This window comes from Xenopus tropicalis, chromosome 4 (genome assembly GCF_000004195.4).
Source record: "Xenopus tropicalis strain Nigerian chromosome 4, UCB_Xtro_10.0, whole genome shotgun sequence".
In the NCBI taxonomy this organism is placed as follows: Eukaryota; Metazoa; Chordata; class Amphibia; order Anura; family Pipidae; genus Xenopus; species Xenopus tropicalis.
In genome coordinates, this window is record NC_030680.2 from 13431430 (window position 1) to 13449541 (window position 18112).

The following is an 18112-nucleotide window of genomic DNA, read 5'->3' on the forward strand; positions in this document are numbered from 1 at the left end:
AAGCTAAACATACAACATAGGGTCCCCTGGTTTGGTTGAGGTTGCCAAGGGGCAGATCTTTACCCAATTTGCCCACCAACACACTGGGTCATACTGGGATGATTGCAATGGTTTGGCCCTATACATTCTTATACTACTTATCAAAGAGAGACATTCCGCACTCTGACTGACGTTTCAGCTGACATAGCAGCCTTTTTCTTTTTCCTTTTGCTCTGTCAGCCGAAATGTCAGTCATTTTGTAAATAAATATTTTTTGTTTCATAAGTCCTGTGAGTGCGGAATGTGGAATTTTCTCTGTAATAATAAAACAGTACCTGTACTTGATCCCAACTAAGATATAATTACCCCTTATTGGGGGCAGAACAGCCCTATTGGGTTTATTTAATGGTTAAATGATTCCCTTTTCTCTGTAATAATAAAACAGTACCTGTACTTGATCCCAACTAAGATATAATTACCCCTTATTGGGGGCAGAACAGCCCTATTGGGTTTATTTCATGGTTAAATGATTCCCTTTTCTCTGTAATAATAAAACAGTACCTGTACTTGATCCCAACTAAGATATGATTAATCCTTATTGGATGCAAAACAATCCTGTTGGGTTTAATTAATATTTTATTGATTTTTTTGTAGCCTTAAGGTATGGAGATCCAAATTATGGAAAGACCGCTTATCCAGAATACCCTTGGTCCCGAGCATTCTGGATAACGGGTCCTATACCTGTACAGCACCTCTAAGTGGGTTAAGTAGGTATCTGCAGCAGCTACTGCACCATGGGATGCCCTTCCCTCCAGGGCACTTTACACAGGAGCTTCTGGCTGGAAATCCCCTCCCCATGTGGAATTAACCACTAGGTTGCTGGCCATCATTGCAGGAAAAAATGGGTTTCAAAGGCTCTCATACTCAAACACGGGTCATTATAGCATTACAGTAAATCACAGTGGTGCTTATTGGAACCACTTCTTGTACAGGTATGAGATCCCTTATCCAGGAACCCGGATTCCAGAAAGTTCCGAATTATGGAAAGGCCATCTCCCATAGACTCCATTATAAGCAAATAATTCTAATTTTTAAAAATGATTTTCTCTTTCTCTGTAATAATAAAACAGTACCTGTACTTGATCCCAACTAAGATATAATTACCCCTTATTGGGGCAGAACAGCCCTATTGGGTTTATTTAATGGTTAAATGATTCCCTTTTCTCTGTAATAATAAAACAGTACCTGTACTTGATCCCAACTAAGATATAATTACCCCTTATTGGGGGCAGAACAGCCCTATTGGGTTTATTTAATGGTTAAGTGATTCCCTTTTCTCTGTAATAATAAAACAGTACCTGTACTTGATCCCAACTAAGATATAATTACCCCTTATTGGAGGCAATACAAGCCTATTGGGTTTATTCAATATTTCAAAGGTTTGTAGCAGACTTAAGTTATGGAGATCCAATTTACAGAAAGATCCCTTATCTGGAAAACCCCAGGTCCCGAGCATTCTGTATAACAGGTCCCATACCTGTACCTGAAGCCTTTTCTCTGCTACGCCAAACCCCAACTATTGGGGATCAGAGAGGATATGGGGAAAATTCAGATTTAAAGACCCCACACTAATGCTGTGCCCTGGATACAAAGAGTCAGTTCAGAGAGAATGGCAGCTAGGTAAGTGGCATTCACACCATCAGGTAAGTTCCCCTTTCCCTGTTTGCAGCAAGGTGTTTGCTTTCTGGCAGGGATCCTATGTGTTTCTGCATTGGTTGCTCTGATTGGCTGCCTGGAAGTTCTGCCGAGCCGGGGAAGCTTGGTGCGGTGCCAAGGGAAGCGCGAGACAGAGGCCTCGGGCGGAACACGTGTACTCCCAAGGCTACAATGGGCTCAGTCTGACACATATCATGCACCCTACAAACACTATAATCCAATCATACATGATAACTGGGAGAGGTATTCCATTAAAAAATCACATATTATTTCCTGTAAATATAGAGAATATTGGATACAGAGCTAGCGACTAGCCAGGGGCTGCCTTACGCAGCTGGGGTTGGAGGGGGGCAGAACAAGCACCATCAAGTCACAGCGCTTGTTGTAATTCCAAGATGTAGGGGTCAATTTCTGATCCCATGAGCTGGCTGGGGGCTCCCCAAGGCTGTATAAGTCAGACCCCAGGTATGTACTGAGTTTGCTTTCTCATAGGCTGACTGCGTCCTAGGGGCCTAGCGGTGGGTACAGGGCACTTATAAGCCAAATCCTGTTACAATCAAATGCCCAAACCTTGTCTTCTTAGGAAACCTGCCCCACCCTTGATGGTGGCCCCGAACCCCCATATGTGAAAGAACAATTACAATGACTTTATGTCTATGAAGATTTTCATTCATCCAGGTCATGGTATATCTACTATAAATAAATCTAAAGCAACTGGACTTGTTAAGTATTAAGTAATCATAAAAGACGTTTCACTACTCATCCGAGCAGCTTCTTCAGTTCAACTGACTGGTATGGGAAGCCCTCAGCATATGTACTCTTCTACTAATCCAATACTATGACTTTACTATTACTATTACTACTATAATACTGTACTGATAACAGAGTCGGCTACAAGGCCCCCTGGCAGCTTTCCCTGCTAATCAGCTACTAATGAGCCTTTATTTGCCGAGGTTCCCTGCTCTCAGGGCCGAGCCCATTGGAGGAGAGGGCCATCGCCTTTGTCTGGTGTTTGCGTTTAACCAAAGGGATGGTCTGGTCACTTAAAATATTCCAGGATATGTGAACCAGGATGGAAAATATCCGTACACTAGGGAGGGAAAGTGTAACACAAAGGGGGGGGGGGGGAGGTGAACAAAGCAAACTCACAAGGAAGAGTGAAAAAGGAAGAAAGTGACGAAAGAGAGAGAAAAGTGTCAAACCCACTGATACTATAGGCACCATCTCTCCCTACTATACCTGCTATCCCACAGCCCCAGTCCCTTCCCAGAGGCTATTATCCCCCCACTGCTACTATAGGCACCATCTCTCCCTACTATACCTGCTATCCCACAGCCCCAGTCCCTTCCCAGAGGCTATTATCCCCCCACTGCTACTATAGGCACCATCTCTCCCTACTATACCTGCTATCCCACAGCCCCAGTCCCTTCCCAGAGGCTATTATCCCCCCACTGCTACTATAGGCACCATCTCTCCCTACTATACCTGCTATCCCACAGCCCCAGTCCCTTCCCAGAGGCTATTATCCCCCCACTGCTACTATAGGCACCATCTCTCCCTACTATACCTGCTATCCCACAGCCCCAGTCCCTTCCCAGAGGCTATTATCCCCCCACTGCTACTATAGGCACCATCTCTCCCTACTATACCTGCTATCCCACAGCCCCAGTCCCTTCCCAGAGGCTATTATCCCCCCACTGCTACTATAGGCACCATCTCTCCCTACTATACCTGCTATCCCACAGCCCCAGTCCCTTCCCAGAGGCTATTATCCCCCCACTGCTACTATAGGCACCATCTCTCCCTACTATACCTGCTATCCCACAGCCCCAGTCCCTTCCCAGAGGCTATTATTCCCCCACTGCTACTATAGGCACCATCTCTCCCTACTATACCTGCTATCCCACAGCCCCAGTCCCTTCCCAGAGGCTATTATCCCCCCACTGCTACTATAGGCACCATCTCTCCCTACTATACCTGCTATCCCACAGCCCCAGTCCCTTCCCAGAGGCTATTATCCCCCCACTGCTACTATAGGCACCATCTCTCCCTACTATACCTGCTATCCCACAGCCCCAGTCCCTTCCCAGAGGCTATTATCCCCCCACTGCTACTATAGGCACCATCTCTCCCTACTATACCTGCTATCCCACAGCCCCAGTCCCTTCCCAGAGGCTATTATTCCCCCACTGCTACTATAGGCACCATCTCTCCCTACTATACCTGTTATCCCACAGCCCCAGTCCCTTCCCAGAGGCTATTATCCCCCCACTGCTACTATAGGCACCATCTCTCCCTACTATACCTGCTATCCAACAGCCCCAGTCCCTTCCCAGAGGCTATTATCCCCCCACTGCTACTATAGGCACCATCTCTCCCTACTATACCTGCTATCCCACAGCCCCAGTCCCTTCCCAGAGGCTATTATCCCCCCACTGCTACTATAGGCACCATCTCTCCCTACTATACCTGCTATCCCACAGCCCCAGTCCCTTCCCAGAGGCTATTATCCCCCCACTGCTACTATAGGCACCATCTCTCCCTACTATACCTGCTATCCCACAGCCCCAGTCCCTTCCCAGAGGCTATTATTCCCCCACTGCTACTATAGGCACCATCTCTCCCTACTATACCTGCTATCCCACAGCCCCAGTCCCTTCCCAGAGGCTATTATCCCCCCACTGCTACTATAGGCACCATCTCTCCCTACTATACCTGCTATCCCACAGCCCCAGTCCCTTCCCAGAGGCTATTATCCCCCCACTGCTACTATAGGCACCATCTCTCCCTACTATACCTGCTATCCCACAGCCCCAGTCCCTTCCCAGAGGCTATTATCCCCCCACTGCTACTATAGGCACCATCTCTCCCTACTATACCTGCTATCCCACAGCCCCAGTCCCTTCCCAGAGGCTATTATCCCCCCACTGCTACTATAGGCACCATCTCTCCCTACTATACCTGCTATCCCACAGCCCCAGTCCCTTCCCAGAGGCTATTATCCCCCCACTGCTACTATAGGCACCATCTCTCCCTACTATACCTCCTCATATATACATATAACAAAGCAGTGCACACATAGTTATGTTTGTTTATATCAATCCAAAACATTTCTGCTCAGTGAGAATGTAAATATAAACTAATACTAAAAGCAGCAACCATAGGCGGAGGATGACTTTTTTGTTTGGGGAGGCTAAAGATGGCCCATACACAGACTGACCTACAGCTAATGTGACACTTAGTGGATTCACTGCTGGTGTACAAAAATTAACCTCCCAACTACCTCTTGCCGTTCCCACTGACTCCCAGGGATACTGTGCAAAAGTGCGGGTGGGGGGGATTTTTTTTAACCCTAAAATGCTTAGGATGTAAAAGCATTCATACGTGCACTTCTGTTAGGGGTTCTCTATACATTTGTGTTTGTGTTCAGTTAGGTTAAAGGGGTAGTTCACCTTTAAATTAACTTTTAATATGATGTAGACACTGATATTCTGAGACAATTTGCAATTGGTCCTCTTTTATTTTTAATGGTTTTTCGGTTATTTAGCTTTTTGTTCAGCAGCTCTCCATTTGGTATTTCAGCAGCTATCTGGTTGCTAGGGTCTTATATACCAGGTAGTGGTTTAAACAAGAGATGGGAATATGAATAGTTAAGGGGCCTGCATGGAAAAATAAAACTGTAGCTTCACAGAGCAATACTTTTTGGTCAGTGACCCTCATTTGAAAGCTGGAAAGAGGCAGAAGCAAAAGGCAAATTATTAAAAAACTATATAAAATTAACTAGGAAGACCAATTGCAAAGTTGCTAGGAATAGGCCATTCTATAATATACTACAAGTTAACTTAAAAGTGAACCTCCCCATTAGATGTGTAGCTTTATAGAAAGTGAGGCAGCAGGTACTGACATCCCAGGCACATTATATACAGCGAGACATAGTCTTTATATACAAACCCAGCACATTATATGCCATGAGGAGCAGTGGGTACAGATGGCAGATATTCAGGCCCTGGCACTATAACACTGGCACTGATACACAACATTGGCCCCACTGTAACTTACTATAAATGAAAAAAACAATGACAAAAGTAAAAAAAAAAAATGTGCAAAAAACCATAACAAATATATAAAAGCACAATGAGCTTTGTCAGGGGGAAAAATTAACTTACCCTCCATCTGTTAGGGTAGGGGATATTATAAATGTCAGATGACAAAAAACAATTTAATTCCAGCTAGTGGGTCAGCCTTTAGAACATATACAGTATAGTACCTGTGAGATGAAAACTGCAGCAAAGTTCAAAGCTGGTTCATGGGTAAACTTACAGTCTGCAGATTCTTCTTTTTTAAGTCTTCATTTCTGCAGTTTGCAAAATTTCCCGATCCCTGTCTGCATCTGTGTCTTGATTGGTCAATTTTACTGTCTGTCAAGAAAGCTGTGCTCTGATTGGAGAATATACAAGAAGAAAGATCCAATCAGAGCACAGCTGATTAGAGCAGAACCCGGAGCTTGCAGGGACAGGAGAAGATTTGCAGGACAGCATAGAAACAGAGCCAGGTTTTTTTATTTTATTTTTTTATTTTTAGGGTGCCAGAGCAGGTTTGGGGAGGCTTAGCCTCCCCTAGCCTTATTGAAAATCCGCCTATGGCAGCAACTGCAGAAATGAAGGGAGAAGCGGAGAAGCCATTCCTTCAGTTCTGTGTATCAGGGAACATGGAGGGTCAGACAGGCACTGCTTCCATAGGAATTACATTTACAGAGATCTTTAAAAACATTTACAACTTTAAATCTTGCCTTTAGGGCAGAATTCCTGTTTCCGCTACAGAGTTAGAGGTTTATCTCCTATATCTGACCCAATCACCCTCACATCTCCAGCTTCTATTTTCATGCCAAAGGGCTTTTCTCTAAACCTGCAGAATATATATATATGTATATGCGTATTGTATAGATAATATCACCACACAGGTAATTACACAGGTTATATTTGCCCTGCATTTACAAACCAGAGCAACCAATCAGCAGTTTGCTTTTATTGGTTTAGAGCAGTGAGAAAAATAAACACCCGAGTGGCTGCTATAGATTTTAATGGATTAGAACAAACATTGCCATGGATTAGAACAAACATTGCCATGGATTAGAACAAACATTGCCATGGATTAGAACAAACATTGCCAATGTGCAACATCAAAAGGATAATGGAATAAAAGGTGCCAAAGTTTCTCTAGGTCTAGTAACCAATAGCAACCAATCAGATATATACTATTCAGCAAATGCTACCTGCTAATTGGTTGCTATGGGTTACTAGGAGAGTCTCAAAGAGTCCAGCGTAATACAGAGACCAGTTTAGATCCCCTCTTATCTACAAGGGCGCAGAGAGACCCAGGAAGCCTGATCCGTGCACTTTGGGGAGTTTTAAGCACTATATACTATGTGAACGTGGTACCATGACTAAGTCATTCCCTAAGCACTGTCAGCGCCCGCTGTGAGTCAGTGGTGAAGCAGATATTGGCTAAGAGCAATGGGAGGCTCGGGCAATGCTGGTTTATATCTGCAGGCAGAGCCAGACCCATATCATGGGTTAATTCTTAAAGGGGATGTAAACCCTGCTGCACGGCACTGCTCAACCAAACTTTACTCAGTTGTTGCTGGACTACAAATCCCAGAATAATGTAACATATAATGAATGCAGAGGCATGCTGGGAGCTGTAGTCCAGGGTTGTATTCTTAAAGCAATATTGCACAATTACACTTTCCCCAAATCCCCACAGCCAGCGACTGCTTTAAAATGCAAAAAATCCTCCAATGAGAATCCCAGCTGATCTGTATAAATCCGGCTCCATGTTCTCTGTTCCTGCAATTGGAGTTGGGAGCATTAAACCCAGTTTCCCAGCACTGAACAAGTCTGCCCTTATCCCCATGTCTGATTCCTGTGCCATATAATGAGGGGAAAATGCCATCATTATCTCTATATGTAAGGTACCAGCAAGGGGCCTGACACAGTGCTGGGAATCAGCATTCTTATTGGTCACTTCTTCTGCATTTATAATGAAGTTTTTATCAGTAGAATTCTCATTGGTGAATTTTCTTGCATCTATAATTATGTATTTTGGCAGCTTCTATAGCAAAACTAGGGGGCGCAGTGGGGCAGCATCATGGCTGGGTTTGTATCCCCTTTAATAAAGTAACTAGCAAGCCAGAGGCTAAAGGTCAGAACAGCAGTCGTAACTATACAAGACAAATTCCTGACCCCCCCCCCCCATAACCCCCCAGGCTGAGCCCTATGCTTTAGGAGAGAAACAATAAATCACAGTTAACACAGCATTGGTGCCCAATATTGGGAATTTTGGACCCCTACGACAGTAGTTACCGCACTGTGGGACTGGCCCAACAAGAGCAGTGGTTGGGGGTCCAGTCGGAATTGTTAAATGCGTTTGCTGAATATACTTCTTGCCTATTGGTTTCCCATTTCTGGCACTAAGCCGTCCAACCAGTGAAACTGAAAGTACTTTCATTTCCCAACTTCACTCTTTTTTCTGCATCACATTGTGGGAGGAGCAGGAGGCAGTCCATCAAATGACCCTCCCTCTTCCAGCTTAACCCTTGATAAAATGGACTGCTGCTTATCTGGCTACAGCTAGGGGTGGAGGGAGGATCTTGTTTATACAGAGCTCATTCTATCTGTTTAAACAGATGCTTCTGACAACAAGGTGCGGAGGCAGTGAGGGTACAAATGAATCAATGTGGTTTATTACAGACACACCTCAGGTCGGATATAGCCCTCCAAGTTATTTTTACGGCCCCCTGCCTGCCTGTGGGCTACATGGTGTGCATCATCGCTTTGATACAATCCAGTCCTCGCACACAGCGGCGTGTGTCAGCTTATTGGCCCAGGACATGGGAAAAGTTGGACAGCGCCGGATTAATGGAAACACAAAGGCTGCATCCCATTATCTTTCCTCTGTGTCCTGCAATGGGCCAATTAGCTGCGCTACGGACCCTGCGTGACACACCGTCTGCTCACAGCGGAATCTTTGCGGTGTCTCTGATTCACGCCGAGCTGGCCCCCCGAGTGCCGGGAGTTGTTACCCCCTGCAAGCTGATCATGTCCGTACAAGCGCAGGGATGCAGGGGGTCACGCCATGGGGTCATTAGCCCTCAGCAGCATCTGGCGGGGAACATGACCTCACAGCCCCCTGTACTGTGCAGCTGGAGGGCAATTAGGAGAGAAAATGATGTCGGCTCTGGCTATGATCTAATTCTCCTGTAACCCATTGGGTGCCACAAAGCACAGCAGGGCTACATGGGAGTCAAAGGCTGGAATTGCTTAATTGCTGAATTTTGGGCAGATATTGATCAGGCAGGTCCCCTCCAAGCAGCGTTAGACTGGGGCATCAGGGGCAGGGCCGGCCAAGTTCAACAGGTGCCTTAGGCAACCCATACGGGTCTCTGCCCCCCTATGAGCAAGAATGCATGACTGAGGGTCCGAGCTAGGGGAGCTCAGGCAGAAGGGGTACATGCCCAGCACCCCCCCCACCCCACTATTTTGCCCTAGGCACGTGACTCTTCCGCCTACTCCTAGTTTTGGCCCACTGAGGCTGTGGCTTCAAGGGCATTCCTCACAACCGCCAGGATCCTAAACACATCTGCCCCCCCATGGGCACTGTCTACCTTTTACCTCCTCCTTAACTTTAATGAGGCAGCCCAGGCCTAGGTCCAGGGTCGGGCCCACCGAAGGGCCCAGTCTGACCCTACTCCTGAGGCCAATAAGCTGCCAGCTTGGTCTAGAGGAGCTGAGCCAACAGCTTTCATTGGCCCGTGTATGGCCAGCTTTACTGTATTGGACACCAGGGATTCCTGTGCTACAGTTTGGGTTTAAGCCATACAGATTAACCTGCAAATGAACATTCCCAAATCCTCAGCATTATACCAATATCATTGGATCTCTAGGCCTAACACTGTGTCCCTCCTGCCTCCAGGGGCCCATGTCCCAATGATAAGGAAATAAGGTCACTCCATTTCTTAGAGCAAGAAACAAGCACTAAATTGCACAGGGGCCAGTAGTAACCAATCAGCCATTAGCTCTGAACAGTCTACTGCAAGTTAGAAAATGACAGCAAAGATCTGATTGGTTGTTATAGGTAACCACTAATCCCACAATATACCTTCTGGTCTGATTACACATAGTAACCAATCAGCAGGTTGCATTTATTGATCTGCAGTGTGAAAGCTGATTGGTTACTATGCATTACATGACCAGGAGCAAATATTGTGCCTGAATTTGTATCCCCCTTGGGCTAAGGATAACCTCCCCTTTGGTCCAGACTTCGCCAATAAGAATTAATGAAACAATAAAACTCATGGCGCAATGAAGAAAGGCCCAAACGTTACCATCCGGCCTGTCGGCGGCTTTAATGAAAACCACCTGTCAGCAGTGGATTTTGGGCCAAAAATGGAACATTTTCAGTTCAAAATGTGCCCATAGATGACATATTTTTAAGGGAAAAATCCCATTGTCATTAATTATTCTAAGTATAAAGGGAAATAAATACCAGCAACACCATTTATGAAAAAAGAATTACATTTTCCTTTAAATGCCATTCAAGGGAAAAGTGTAAGTTTGGTACATTGGGCCAGAACTAAACTGGCAGCTGGTTTAACTGCAGCGACAAATGGATCTAACAGGTGCACGAGTCGGGCCATAGAGGCGCTGGGTGTTTGTTCCGCCAGGGTGGAAAACTCAACAGTTCACTCTCCCCGGGCAGTAAGGGAATGACAGGCACCCAAGTCCCAAGGGAGGAACTAGATTTCTCTGATTTTACAATAACAGTAAATGGATTCATGGAGCTGAATGGTGATTGACAGCTCCGCTTCCCAAAATATTTACTGGCACCGCGACTGCTCAATTCATTTTGGGCCAATGAATGCAGGAGCTTGGCTAAAAGTCACTTTAGTTCTGACTATCCCACATCCCCAGTCCCTTCCCAGAGGCTACTATCCCTCCCCCCCACTGCTACTATAGGCACCATCTCTCCCTACTATACCTGCTATCCCACAGCCCCAGTCCCTTCCCAGAGGCTACTATCCCTCCCCCCACTGCTACTATAGGCACCATCTCTCCCTACTATACCTGCTATCCCACAGCCCCAGTCCCTTCCCAGAGGCTATTATCCCCCCACTGCTACTATAGGCACCATCTCTCCCTACTATACCTGCTATCCCACAGCCCCAGTCCCTTCCCAGAGGCTACTATCCCTCCCCCCACTGCTACTATAGGCACCATCTCTCCCTACTATACCTGCTATCCCACAGCCCCAGTCCCTTCCCAGAGGCTATTATCCCCCCACTGCTACTATAGGCACCATCTCTCCCTACTATACCTGCTATCCCACAGCCCCAGTCCCTTCCCAGAGGCTATTATCCCCCCACTGCTACTATAGGCACCATCTCTCCCTACTATACCTGCTATCCCACAGCCCCAGTCCCTTCCCAGAGGCTATTATCCCCCCACTGCTACTATAGGCACCATCTCTCCCTACTATACCTGCTATCCACAGCCCCAGTCCCTTCCCAGAGGCTATTATCCCCCCACTGCTACTATAGGCACCATCTCTCCCTACTATACCTGCTATCCCACAGCTCCAGTCCCTTCCCAGAGGCTATTATCCCATAGCTACTATAGGCACCATCTCTCCCTACTATACCTGCTATCCCACAGCCCCAGTCCCTTCCCAGAGGCTATTATCCCACTGCTACTATAGCCACCATCTCTCCCTACTATACCTGCTATCCCACAGCCCCAGTCCCTTCCCAGAGGCTATTATCCCACTGCTACTATAGGCACCATCTCTCCCTACTATACCTGCTATCCCACAGCCACAGTCCCTTCCCAGAGGCTATTATCCCACTGCTACTATAGGCACCATCTCTCCCTACTATACCTGCTATCCCACAGCCCCAGTCCCTTCCCAGAGGCTATTATCCCCCCACTGCTACTATAGGCACCATCTCTCCCTACTATACCTGCTATCCCACAGCCCCAGTCCCTTCCCAGAGGCTATTATCCCCCCACTGCTACTATAGGCACCATCTCTCCCTACTATACCTGCTATCCCACAGCCCCAGTCCCTACCCAGAGGCTATTATCCCCCCACTGCTACTATAGGCACCATCTCTCCCTACTATACCTACTATCCCACAGTCACAATCCCTGTCCCACAGTCCCTTTCTAACTGTGTTGTCCCACTATGTGCTGGGCCTCGGGTTATAAAACCTGCTGGTACCTATGTAAAGACAGCTTTGAGAACATATATATATATATATATATATATATATAAATAATAGCAGACATGAAAGCATTTGGAAAACATGTGAAGGTTCCAATCAGTGAATTACCTGCTCTTGATACAGCACAGAAGCACTGGCTACCAGACTGCATTACTTTAATGCCCCTGTGCTACAGTATAAGGCCACTGAGTAACCAAGTGGCTTCCAATGTGCCAAAATAATCCACCTTTTGTCACACTCCATTCCCCCCCACACATACTCTGGGTTTCTATGATGCTTCTGCTCTTACCATATTGTTCATGAAATCTGCCTCGCTGAAGTCTTCCAGCTCCAGGAAAGGACTGTGGAAGGACCTGTCCTGCGGGAGGGTAGCACTCTCCATGTTGGTCGGGGACCCTGTGTATCCTGTATCAGGCGTCACAAGAGCTGACAGTTCATGAGGTGCCCAACGACAGTCCCACTTGGAATGGGGCAGTGGTAACTTTAAGGTGCAAGATATTTGAGACTGGGGTCAGTGAGTGAGAGAAGGGGTACAAAGCTGGTGCCACAGGGGTTAACAGAGGCAGTAACAGTGAGGGCAGACCGTGCCCTGTATGTAGGGGGCAGAGTGGTTATTAAGGAAAGGGTTAAACCTAAAGGGATAGTGGCTTTATTGGGTGCAGCAAATATATGGGCAGTGGGACTGTCAGCTGAGTATCCGGGAATGAAGGAAAGGTGGGGGGCCACCAGGTGCCTGTAAGTTTAATTGCCCAGGCTGGGGGTAGGGGAGGCAGTAGGAGGAGGGCTATGGGTGCTACTGGGTGCCTAGGGCAGTCTGATTGAGTTTAGGCAGAGGAATTTATGAGTTAATGGCTGTCCCTATTTAGTGGGAGGTTTCAGTTATTTGCTGGGGGGCAGAGAATCCTGGGATAAGGGGGATCAATTTGTGCAAATGTATTGGGGGGCTCTGTGGGTGCAAATAGAGGTGTTGTGGGAAGCAACATGTAAGGGTGGGGGCAGTGGGTGCAGGAGGGGGTGCTGGTAAGAGAGTTACAAGTCCCAGGATTTGGGGGTGCAGATAAGAGAGTTACAAGTCCCAGGATTTGGGGGTGCAGATAAGAGAGTTACAAGTCCCAGGATTTGGGGGTGCAGATAAGAGAGTTACAAGTCCCAGGATTTGGGGGTGCAGATAAGTGAGTTACAAGTCCCAGGATTTGGGGGTGCAGATAAGTGAGTTACAAGTCCCAGGATTTGGGGGTGCAGATAAGTGAGTTACAAGTCCCAGGATTTGGGGGTGCAGATAAGTGAGTTACAAGTCCCAGGATTTGGGGGTGCAGATAAGTGAGTTACAAGTCCCAGGATTTGGGGGTGCAGATAAGAGAGTTACAAGTCCCAGGATTTGGGGGTGCAGATAAGAGAGTTACAAGTCCCAGGATTTGGGGGTGCAGATAAGAGAGTTACAAGTCCCAGGATTTGGGGGTGTAGTGGTTCTGACCCACCGCTGCAGAGCTGGGATCCCCGGGCTGGAATGGGGGTGCAGGCTGCTGCTTCAGCTGGGCTCTGCGGGCCCTCTCTTCATCCCAAACATGATGCTCCTGAGGGGAAGGCGGCCTCCCTGCCTGGGTCAGTCCCGGGATTGTGCTCCAGCCGGACTCCGTCTCCCGGCGACTTTCCGCAGCTGTCAGTGGCGACCTGATCGCAGCGCCCCGCCCCCCTCATTAATATTGAGAGTCCTGAGCGGCAACAGCCCCGCCTCCTCCTCAATATCAATGCATCCCCGGCATGAGGGCACGCCCCCTTGCAGTAACCCCTTGTGTACCGTATCCTTGCGGGTTAAACAGAGGAACCATCTACTTACATAGCTCTGAGCTATTACTTAGCTACTTACATAACTCTGTTACAACTATTACAGCTCTATGCCCACCATGTCAGCTCACAATAGAGCCTGAGACTGTTTGGACAGTCCCATTTGTGCTTGCAGCATAAGAGCTTACAATCTAATTTCTCAGTCACTCTCTTTAGAAGACAGTTACCTCTACAAAGCTTTAAGCTTTACTACATGAGCACCTCACTTTATGGCCAATGTGCAACTTTGATCCACCTGGTGCAGGACCCCCATTGAACCAGCTCACCCCCAACACTCTGTCCAGAGCTAGGACTAATGGTAACGCCCCCTCTCCACCCATCACACCCCATTTTGCCCAAACCCCACCCATAACCCACCCACACCTCCTAGCCCCACCTCTGGGAATGACACCTTCCCATTTAGGGGCCCCACTCCTGTTATAGTGCCCCTCACTCCAGTACCCCCTGTACCCCTGTTGCCAGGAGTCAAAATGGCAACCAGTGCAATCAGAGCTGGAGGTGCATAAAAGTGCAGACTGTCTCTCAAGCACTAATGGGTATTGGCTTCAGAAATCCTTATATAGGTCAAATTCTAATATGGGGGTTAAAAAAAAATCCTGCATTTAGAGGGCCACCAGGGTGGGACTGGGGCATCAGCAAGAGGGGGGAGTGTCGGAGGGGATCAGGTCTGGGTCGGCGGGGCCCATATGGGCCTGGGGGGGCCACTGGCCCTGGAGAGCTGGGAAAAAGTGTTATCAAGCAGCTTTAAATGAACCTTTACTATGATGCAGTCAGGGAAAATTAATACATTTTGCAGTTGGTCATTTTTTATGATTTAGCTTTTTGGTGCTATCTGGTTGCTATGGTCCCATATACTGTAGCAACAGGCTGTGGATTGAAGTTTAAGGCTTTTGCGAATACGCCCTTCTGTATTTTCCAGTTCTGCTTTCCTTCCCCGCTGTGATTAACCCCTGCTGTACCAGTGACACGATTAGATATTAGCAGTGTACACATTAGGCAAGTCCAAACTGCAGCCCTCCAGCAGTCATGGGACAATATTTACCCCTCAGTTTCCCTGCATTGCTTTGGGGCCTATTGTATGTAAGGCCGGCCCACTGTGGGCTAGTGCGGGCTTGTGTCCCCTCTAGGGTTAATGGGAAGGTGATACACACCTAAGCCTTTGGTACAGACCCATTAAACTGCCGCCTGTGCCTCCATGACAAGTAGTGCGATGGTATCTGCATCTGGCTGATAAGACATAATAATAATAATACACCATATTATTCTGCGCTAAGACACCCAATGGAGGCAGGGGCCTTTCCCTTTAGGGCGGGGCAAATGCAGAAGTTTAATTAATGTAATGGGCAAGAACCAATTAAGGGTTTAAGCAGAAATTACATAGATTTAAAGTGAAACCATTTAGATCTGTATCTCGGCTGTGCCCCACCCTTACAGAAGCGCAGCCTGTGGTGTCCCAGTGACGCCTCGTCTGGGGCAGTTTTGTGCATTAACCCCTTCAGTGCCACACACCATAAAATCAAACGAGTGCCCTCATAATACCTGCTGAGCTAATGGGAACGGCGTCCGTGGTTAAATCTCGGCTACAGAGGGTAATAAATCTCCTCGAAATGGTTTCCCACCGGCAATAAAGTGAATCGCCAATGGGAAAGCGCATGTGATGCTTCGGGTTTCTGAAGTCGCCCTACACGGGAAACTTTGGGGCAAGTTCAGAAAATGAAAAACCCAGGATCAGACTGGACCAACAGAAGACCAGGAAAAAACTTGGTGGGCATCAGCCCTAGTGGGCCCAGTAGCCCCCGCCGGCCCAGCTTGCTCCCCATCTGCAGCCCCCACCGGCTCACTCCCCCCGTATGGTAGTCTGGAACTTTGTGGGGGGGGGGAGTGCTGTATGTGGTGCAAGGAAGTAGCTTTCAACTGGGGTGGGGGGCCCCATGCAGTAGCCCCGGTGGGCCCCAAGCACCCCAGTCCAACACTGGAAATGCCTTGTGTGTTTTCCCACTGATAAAAGCTTGAGAAAGTCAACAGATTACACCTAGGGGCGTATTTATATGCTGTGTAAAACGAATTCGCCGAAAAAACGGAGTAAGATCGCCATCTGAATGCCGGATATTACGCCATTATTTTGCATAAGTTCGGGTGGAAGAAAAAACGCGTAAAACAATTACGTCGATTTTACGCCATTTTTACACAGCGAAGCCTGGCGATGTGTGCCGAATTTTCTCGCCATTTTTTACACAGCATAATAAATATGCCCCCTAGTGTTGCAGTTTTATGGGGGGGGGGGGAACCTTGGGTGCCTATATGGTAAATTCAGCCATTGGATACTTTCCAGTTAAATCCAAAGTGGGCCCCAGAGCACCCAAACCCCCTGCGTTCCATTTCCTCCCATGTGATTTCCCAAGGGGTCACAGACCCAGGTGCAACTGCACCCCCAGTAGTTACGCCACTGGAGTAATGGTATTGGGGTACCTCAGCTCCGTGACTGACAGATGTGTAGTATACAGGGAACATGTGCAGACTAAGTCTGGGGGTGCTGGGCTGAGGCCCGGAGCCTACGGCAGAACCAGCCTGAAACCCAGCCTTGGGGTTATCTGTAGGGACCCCCAGTAAGAACCCAAAATCCCCAGTGCCACCGCCTGCGATCCCCTGTTCCTGATAGAAGGTGTGACATTAGCCCTCTTGCTGTTATGTAACATAGTGAGACTGCAGGACTAGAGCTCCCAGTATGTATACACAGCAACACAGCTAGGAAAGTATACTTACCCTTTAATCTCTCCAGCAGGGATCAGGGAGCTGGATATACACAGAGCAGGCAGGTTTCTCATTGGTTGAGCCTCTGCCTGCCTTGAATATCCAAAAAATGCTGCAGAACTCTGGCATCTCTGATCAAAGGAGCGCTGCAAGGTTCTTGGATATTCAGAATATTTGTGACCCCCTGACTAAGGGTCGATCTGCCCCTAATCACACCAGGATTTGTTGCATAAGGGCTACTGCTCACCTGATTGGGCATGGCTAGTATTCCTGCGCTCGTTAGGCCAATGGAGAGCAGGGATAAAATATAAATGAGTTGAAGTATCCATACATTGTGTTTCTGGACTACAGCTCCCAGCATGCATTCTGAAATCTGTAGTCCAACAGCTTCTGGGTAACTCATACATGTACAAAGCTGTTGTGGGAGGTTTAAAGGTCAACTTAGCCAGTGCTACTGAATATCAATGATATTTCAGTGAATTTCTGAAATAAGATGCATATGGATAAAAAGCAGTTGGATTTGTGGTCTTTATCTGATCTGTAGCACTGGCTTGGGCAGACTCCCCTGCCTGAGGGCATCCTTCCAGCATGAAACCATTTCCCAGTTTAACCCCGTCAGTTCCATACTGTCCCATACTGCAGTATAAAGGGGTTTTCTTTGGCACTGTCTGCGGCTGCAGCTGGGGGTTAACCCTTCCACTGACAGGCTGTGTGTGGCTGAGCCCTTTGTTATAGCAAAGGGTTAATGGTGGGAGAGATTCCCTTTCCTTCGTGTGGGGCACGAGGCCTGTAATGAAGGACCTTCTAATTTAACTGACAGGGAAAGGAGACACAAACAAAGTCTGCCGGATTGTGGGGGAGACTGGACGCAATTGGTAGTTTGGGGTTTTCTTTGTCCTGCGTTTCCCTCAACAAATTGCAGCCTTCCCCTGAGCTGATTAAAGCTGCTCCCTAAAGGGCACCGATGTGAGGAATTAACGATGCCAGGGAGAAGCGGGGACCACACCCTGTGCCCCCACTCAACCCCAGCACTGGGATCATGGAAGCATCTGAATGCCAACCACAGGGCTGGGTTTAGAGTTGGGCAGAAACGGCATGTTGTTCCCAGCATCCCACCTAAAGCTGAAGGCTCTATGGGTTAGATTTACTAAAGGTCACAGTCTCTGATGCAGCATCATTGACCACTGTGATAGAATCCTTTGTCCTCAGCCATAAAGCAGGGCAGGACTGCTGCTTACAATGGGGGGATCAGATAGGATCTGTGCCACTGTGACAGAATGCTCTGTTATACAGATAGCTAGAATCTCAGCCATAAAGCAGGGCAGGACTGCTGCTTACAATGGGGGGGGGGGATCAGATAGGATCTGTGCCACTGTGACAGAATGCTCTGTTATACAGATAGCTAGAATCTCAGCCATAAAGCAGGGCAGGACTGCTGCTTACAATGGGGGGATCAGATAGGATCTGTGCCACTGTGACAGAATGCTCTGTTATACAGATAGCTAGAATCTCAGCCATAAAGCAGGGCAGGACTGCTGCTTA

General features: G+C 47.7%; 1 protein-coding gene across 1 annotated transcript in view; it reads right to left on the reverse strand.

Annotated features, from left to right (window-relative positions):
* The window catches only part of creb3l1 (cAMP responsive element binding protein 3-like 1), a 39470-nt gene extending 25810 nt beyond the window's left edge, over positions 1-13660 (reverse strand). The window contains exon 1 of the mRNA XM_031900481.1: positions 12264-13660. Coding sequence (XP_031756341.1) covers positions 12264-12356 — 93 coding nt within the window. The 5' untranslated portion in view covers positions 12357-13660. The remainder of the gene's footprint in view (positions 1-12263) is intronic.
* Between the last annotated feature and the right edge of the window lie 4452 nt (positions 13661-18112).